Here is an 8,305-nt window from a genome sequence, read left to right on the forward strand (position 1 = left end):
TTTTTTCGCACTGTCAGGCACTTTTTCGCGCTTTCAGACATTCTTTCGCACTTTCAGGCATTCTTTTGCACTGTCAGGCATTCTTTTGCACTGTCAGGCATTCTTTTGCACTGTCAGGCATTCTTTTGCACTGTCAGGCATTTTTTCGCACTGTCAGGCATTTTTTCGCACTGTCAGGCATTCTTTTGCACCATCAGGCATTCTTTTGCACTTTCAGGCATTCTTTTGCACTGTCAGGCCGAAACAGGTATGAGGACGAGACGTCGATCGGCCGAGACAAGACAATCGGGAAAATCAAGGGAATAGGGATAGGTTTGAGAGTTGGAGGAGATTGAGCTAAATTGCAAAGAGACTAAACTCACGAGTAGATTTACATAACCTAATAGTCTTCTTTCATTTTAATAATTTAAATACAATTTTCAGTTTGTAAAGATTGTCTCGATTTTTTGAAGTCCCGTGCGTTCGAGTGCAAGTGACAAATAATAGATTTAATCCAATTTGGTGCCAATTTTAACTTTCTTCAAGTTCGATTGATTGTAAATATTCAATTATTTAAGATTATTTAGAACATTCCATTGGCAATTCTTATTTTGGTGATATTTATATTGATGATTTTTGTTATCGAAGATGAATTTTAATTTGCCTTGTAAAAAGCGAGAATTGATTGATGATTAAAATTATTCAAGAAATTGTATATTTGCGCAGGGACTTGTCTTCTTGGTTCGTTTAATTATTTCAAATTTTGGAATACCCAATCAAGGAATAATAGCAGTAAAAAATTGTATATATATATAAAATGAGAATTTTTATCTCTTTTGCAATTACTCGGGTTCTACAAAGTGATATAAAAATTATATGAACGCCTAAAATAAAAGAGACTTAAACCTAGAATGTGTATTTTTTTTAAACCCTTGTAGAATAATTTTTTTACCCGATGGTCAAAATAATTTTTTAGCAGTATTTTTAACTAGTGTAGATTTCAACAAAATAGTTATTTTTAATTTTATAGCTTAATGTTTAACCAAATAAGGTAATTTCTCAATGCAAAATGTTATACGTAATCCACATTGATTTTCATTCGAAATCAAAAACAGTTGAATTCACCCAAAAAGAGAGAAATTTTCGACAAAATGGTTGAATCTTGAACCAAAAAAATGATTTTTTTTTAACAATTGCATTTCTTGAATGACTGAAGACAGTTTTTTCAGAAGAGACGAATTTTTGACGAAATAGTTGCATCTGCTAAAGATGGGGAATTTTCAATGAAATTCACATTGTGAATAAAAAAATACGAATTTTCAACAAAACAATGACAATTTTCACCAAAGAGAAGAATTTTCAGAAAAAAAAGAATTTATACGAATTGGTACAACTTTGAACTAAGTAGTAGAATTTTCAACCAAAAACGAATTTAAAACTAAACATTTAAATTTTTCGTCAAAGAGAACTTTCAACTCAAATGATGAATTTTCAGAAAAAAAGAAGAATTTGGAGGAAAACCATTACATTTTTCACCAAATAGAGGAATTTTCAACTTCAATAATGAATTTGCAAGAAAAAAAAAGAGTTTTTAATGATTTAGTAAAACTTTTAAGTAAGTAGTTGGATTTTTCAACAAAAAAGAAGAATTTTCAATAAAACACTTACATTTTTCACAAAAGAGAAGAATTTTAAAGAAAAGAAAAACAATTTTGTTAACGAATTAGAGCAACAGGCACTTGTGTAACAAATAAATTCTTGAAATACGTGAATAGCACGCCAAAATTTCAAACATCAAGTTAAAGAACGTATTCTAGCTTAATTTAAAAAAAAAATGATAATCATTTTTCTACACAATAAGGAATCAGCAATTTCAATAGAAAAAGTTGGATCGAGAATATCTTAAATATTACTCAATTAAATCATTGTCTTTCTACAATTTTTTTTTAAACTTTCAACGTTTTTAAAACATTAGGAAATAGCATTTATTCATTATTTAGTTATTATTATTATTATATTGTAAAATATAGAGATCGAAATAAGGAAAATGTTTAAATGAATCGAAAGTGATTTCAAAATCTAAAAATAATTAAAATTAATATTATAGGTTGAAAAATTATATATGGATTCGAGAATATGGCTGGCCTGATGATACGTTAGACAAATTTGTATTGGATTTATAAAAACTGTTAACGCAAAATTTATTCATCTTTTTTCACGATATATTTGTTGTAATTGAAAAAATTAATCAGGATACGTTCTTGCATCGCTTATAATTGCCAATTTAAAAAAAATGGTTAATTATTCAAGTCTGATCTACTTTTTCTCCAAATGGAATTTTTTGTACCCGTTTTATTTATGCTGGCATACAACAAAGGGATATATTAGAATCATTCTTTTTTATACTTTTAAACATTCAAAGATACTTACGAAATGGTGCTCTCATATGTAATATTCGCAAGAAAAAAAGAGGTTTTAATTAATTAGAACAACTTTTAACTAAGAAGTTGAATTTTCAACAACACATTTACATTTTTCATCAAAGAGAAAAATTTTGAAGAAAAAAAAAATTTTCAACGAATTACTATCAATTTTATGTAAGTAGTTGAATTTTTCACCAAAAAATAATTTTCAACAACACATTGTCATTTTTTAGCCAAGAGAAGAATTTTCAACTCAAATAATTAATTTAAAAAAAGAAGAATTTTCAAGAAAACATTTACATTCTTCACTATAGAGAAGGATTTTAACTGGAATAATTAATTTTCAAGAAAAAAAGAGGTTTTAACTAATTAAAACAACTTTTAACTAAGTAGTTGAATTTTCAACAACAGGTTTACATTTTTCATCAGAGAGAAGAATTTTCAAGAAAAAAAAAGAATTTTAAACGAATTAATATCAATTTTATCTAAGTAGTTGAATTTTTAACAAAAAATTATTTTCAACAACACATTTACATTTTTCAGCCAAGGGAAGAATTTTCAATTCAAATAATGATTTTGAAAAAAAGAAGAATTTTCAACAAAACATTTACATTCTTTACTTTAGAGAAAGATTTCAACTGGAACAATGAATTTGCAAGAAAAAAAGAGGTTTTAACGAATTAGAACAACTTTTAACTAAGTAGTTGAATTTGCAACAACATATTTACATTTTTCATCAAAGAGAAGAATTTTCAAGAAAAAAAAAGAATTTTAAACGAATTACTATCAATTTTATCTAAGCAGTTGAATTTTTAACAAAAAATTATTTTCAACAACACATTTACATTTTTCAGCCAAGGGAAGAATTTTCAACTCAAAGAATGAATTTAAAATAAAAAAGAATTTTAAACGAATTAGTATCAGTTTTATTTAAGTTGTTGAATTTTTAACCAGAAAATAATGTTCAACAACACATTTACATTTTTCAGCCAAGGGAAGAATTTTCAACTCAAATAATGAAGTTAAAAAAAAGAAGAATTTTCAACAAAACATTTACATTCTTCACTATAGAAAAGGATGTTAACTGGAATGATGAATTTGCAAGAAAAAAATAGGTTTTAACGAATTAGAACAACTTTTAACTCAGTAATTGACTTTTCAACAAAACATTTACATTTTTCATCAAAGAGAAGAATTTTCAAGAAAAAAAAAGAATTTTAAACGAATTAGTATGAATTTTATTTAAGTAGTTGAATTTTTAACAAAAAAATAATTTTCAACAACACATTTACATTTTTCAGCCAAATGAAGAATTTTCAACTCAAATAATAAATTTAAAAGAAAAAAGAAGAATTTTCAACAAAACATTTACATTATTTACTAAAGAGAAGGATTTAAACTGGAATAATGAATTTGCAAGAAAAAAAAGAGGTTTTAACGAATTAGAACAACTTTTAACTAAGTAGTTGAATTTTCAACAACACATTTACATTTTTCTTCAAAGAGAAGAATTTTCAACTCAAATAATGAAAATTTACGAAATTTAAATTAGACCAAAATCCAAATTAAAAATCCCATTTAACGTCCAATAATCAAATTGATGCAAAATCCTGTTATACAAAACAAGAATCCAACGACCAAATTTGGACCACAACGAATAAACGAAAACCAAAAAAACCCTATTGTAATCTAAAAAAAACCTGAAAAAACAAAACAAAAAAAAACAACAAAAAAATAAAATAAAATTTGCGGAAAAAAATAAAAAAGAGGAAACAAAAATGAGAAGGCAGCCAACCACATTCCCTTCCTTCTCTTTTTCTTTCTTTCTTCTTTTTTATTTTTATGACCATCAAATTACAATAAAATGAAAATACAAAACATAAATAAATAAATTTGCATTACCAACGTTTCGGTACTCGTACAGTACCCTTATCAAGGCAAGAAAATTTTAAGTGGTAGAAATTGACAGCACCCACGAACAGGTGCTCTCTCTTTGATACCTGAGAATCGAATGAGGGTCAGTAGGCCAATCTGTTGTAAACACAATATAAATATCTGTCACAATTACATCAGAAATAGGGAAAGTAAAAGAAAAATAGAATTCATGAAACAGCTACGTTATATGTAATTTATCATATTAGCATAACTTTTGTTCAACCCATCCAAATCGGTTTTTAAATTAATAGATAACTTTTTTTGTTTTTTAATATAAAGCATTTCCATGAATTCCCTCTTTCTCTCATTACTTTCACTATGCAAAATTTGAACATTATCCCAGTCAAACTCATGGCCAACATCAACAAATGTCTTTGTATGTCTGGCAAGAACACTCTTATAACAGCGTCCCAAACGAACATCACTTTTGTGCTCCTCTATCCTAGTATTAAGAAGTCTGCCAGTCTGTCCCACGTAATTCATCCCACAGATCCTGCAAGTGATCTTATAGACAACACCACCCTTTTCAAAATTATCCAAAGGATCCTTGCAGAAATTTATTACCGAATCCATTTTAAATGGAATGCGGAAAATAGTATGAATTGTAAATTTTTTTAACATGAGTTCAATAGTTTTAGAAATTTGACCAAAAAATGGAAGAACAAAAGTATTAAACGAACTATATTCCTTTAACTCTTTCTGATTATCTACAAGCAAATTATTAATGTCTTTGTTTTTGATTTGTTTGAACTCTAATTGCAATATGTTTCTCAATTAACTCCTTTGGATAATGATTCAGAAAAAGGATATTCCTAACAATATTCAAATTTCTTTTGTGAAATGAACAATGGGACAAACCTAAAGCTCTGTCAACTAAGTTTTTAATTACTGCAATTTTGTTTTGAAAGGGATGAGCAGAAAGGAAATTTAAAATTCTACCTGAATATGTACTTTTTCTGTACCAATTGGTAATAATATTACCATTCCAACCCTTAATTATTACTATGTCCAAAAAACTGATTTTATAATCCTGTTCTATTTCATGAGTGAATTGAAGTTTTGGATGAAAACTCTTAAAAGTATCAATGACAATCTGTAACTTTTCCAGAGGAACACATAATAACGTATCGTCGACAAACCGAAAATAAAATGGCAAAAAAATCTAATTTTCCAAAAACAAAAACCTCTATATCCTCCATCGCTAGTTCTGCTAAAATCGGGGAAATGACTGAACCTATGGGAGTACCAGACTTCTGCCTATAGAAAGATCCATTAAATTTAAAATAAGTTGACTCCATAATAAAAAATATCCCTTCAATAAAATCTTTTAGACATAAACGAGTACGGGTTTTTATATTAGTCCATCTATTTAAAATTGCCTTTTTAACTAATTCAAGGGGTATACTCGGAAACATTGGAATAACATCCAAAGAAATCATGACAAGGTCATCCGGAACCCTTTTTTGAATGATACTTTTTTGAAATTCCCAGCTTTTTCTTTCCTCTTTTTTATTTTTTTCCGAAAATTTTATTTTATTTTTTTGTTGTTTTTTCTTTGGTTTTTTGTTTTGGGGGTTTTTTTTTTATTACAATAGGGTTTTTTTGGTTTTCGTTTATTCATTGTGGTCCAAATTTGGTCGTTGGATTCTTGTTTTTTATAACAGGATTTTGCATCAAATAATGAATTTAAAAATAATGAGTTTAAAAATCACTATAGAGAAGGATGTTAACTGGAATGATGAATTTGCAAGAAAAAAAGAGGTTTTATTCAATTAAAACAACTTTTAACTCAGTAATTGACTTTTCAACAACACATTTACATTTTTCATCAAAGAGAAGAATTTTCAAGAAAAAAAAAAGAATTTTAAACGAATTAGTATCAATTTTATCTAATAGCTGAATTTTTGACAAAAAATTATTTTCAACAACACATTTACATTTTTCAGCCAAGAGAAGAATTTTCAACTTTTTGACGATAAGTGCATTGATATTTTTTTGTAACTGTGAAAAATAAATATTGATATTTTTTTGTAACTGTGATAAATAAATTTTCCCAAGTTATTAACTAAATTAATTTTTATCCTTTGGGGTTTGTATTATTGCTTGGCCTTTATTGTATAGAAATCTTGCCAGCTGACGTCATAACTTGAAATACTTAATACAGTGAAACTCTTCTGTAACGCCGACTTCGGGGCTGACGGTGGGTGGCAACTAACTAACTATAGCGGTGTTGCGTCAATTCTCGGAAATGCTATAGAAGGGAGGGTCATTGAAGATTTTCACTGTATTAGAAATCTTAGCACATATTTAACCTTATTAGAAATCTGCGCATATTTAACTGGAGGGAATCAGGCAATGGCAGAGTTATTGGCAAAATAAAAGAGACAGACTGTGAATTAGTGGGATAAGCTATCTATCTCTCGCAGCGATCTAATTGGCTGTTTACCGCTCTCCTCTAAATGAAGGTTAGATAGTTTACGCAAGTAAATAGCTACTCATGGAGAAAAATTGAAAAGACCAATCACGTTGCTGTGCGAGAGAGAGAGAGAGAGAGAGAGAGAGAGAGAGAAAGAGATTCCCAGTCAGTGGTGGCAGAACGCAGATACCTCTGGCATGCGCAGTAGTTATTCCTGTATATTTTTAGGATATGTAAGGCCATGTGTCAATTAAAAAATACACAAGAATCTCTATTGCGCATGCTAAAGATATCAGCGGTTGCTCAGAATATAACTTTTTATTTTGAACAATTCGTACCTTAATAAGAATACATAGTGGAGCATGGGCATGTTAAGATTACTAGAAAAGTAGAGCATATGGATGCTAAATTCCTCAAGCATGAAGTTGTTCGATATTTAAGATGAAAGTCCTTTCTATACGAGTAATAATAACATCCTTAGATTTAGCTGAATTAAACAAAATCTGCTCGCTACGCGGGTACATTATAATGGCGCGCTGCGCGCGCGAGTCGCGAGTTTCAGCGCGCTTAGGGCGCACGACTGCTGGTTCTCGCGCTCCGCGCTTGATGATATATTTATCTCTCGCTCGATTATGTATTTACCTCGCGCTACGCGCTGGTTCTTTATATCTTCACACATTCTTACGCAAACCTTTTAAAATTAAGACTCAAAACATCCACCACTGTAATTTTCTGAATGTGAATTCTCTTTCATTAAAAGAGCTTAGCTCGAGAGTTTGAGCACACCTACGGAACGCGAATGATAGCAATCGCATTCCGCGCATGGTCTTTGCATTTCTCCAGCATTTGTACAAAGAGCTTTTAAAATCAAAGGTAAAGCGCAGTGATCCCAGATTTGAAACGAGACGTGGTCTAATACTATGACATTTCTATGTCCGTGTGAATATGGTAGGAGACGATATAAATGCCTGGGTTGCGCGCGCAACCCATTTCTCCTCTTCTGACTTTGAAAACTCGAAGGTGCACGATTGCCGGTCGGAACACTTCGGCGGTTCTATTTATATCTCTATCTGATTTGAAATAAAATGAAGAGATTGGGATTTTAATATTTTCAGATTTCGATGCTGGGCTGGCGATTCTCATGATCTGAATACTTCGCGCGCCTCTTTAATGCGTGTATTTTGAGGTTATGTTACTTTACGTATAAAATATAAATTATATATATATTTAAAAATTTGTCATAAGGACAACCGCAGGATTTCGCCGGGAGCGGGTGCTAATCTGAAAAATTGCACCCGCTTCCAGCGAAATCGCGGTAAAATTTCAGCCATAACCACGTCTCACAACCGTGAGATAGGTGGTTACAGTCTGTAAAGGAATCAATACGACGATCCAGCAAAAGCCTCGTGCACCCTAAGAACACGGAGCGACCCAAGGACAAACGCCTTTCGCATTTTTCCCGCAAGTGTTCTAGCATATTGTTGACACGCAGGGATGCTTTTTAGGCTATTAGCAAGTGAAAGCTTGGCACCTCCAAGACCGCCGATGATAA

General features: G+C 30.3%; 1 protein-coding gene across 1 annotated transcript in view; it reads left to right on the plus strand.

The window, feature by feature from the left end:
- Positions 1-8,305, plus strand: part of LOC117178537 (tyrosine-protein kinase CSK-like) — a 91,025-nt gene that overhangs the window by 69,453 nt on the left and 13,267 nt on the right. Inside the window, exon 8 of the mRNA XM_033369965.1 lies at positions 18-312. Coding sequence (XP_033225856.1) covers positions 18-312 — 295 coding nt within the window. The remainder of the gene's footprint in view (positions 1-17; positions 313-8,305) is intronic.

This window comes from Belonocnema kinseyi, chromosome 8 (genome assembly GCF_010883055.1).
Source record: "Belonocnema kinseyi isolate 2016_QV_RU_SX_M_011 chromosome 8, B_treatae_v1, whole genome shotgun sequence".
Taxonomy (NCBI): Eukaryota; Metazoa; Arthropoda; class Insecta; order Hymenoptera; family Cynipidae; genus Belonocnema; species Belonocnema kinseyi.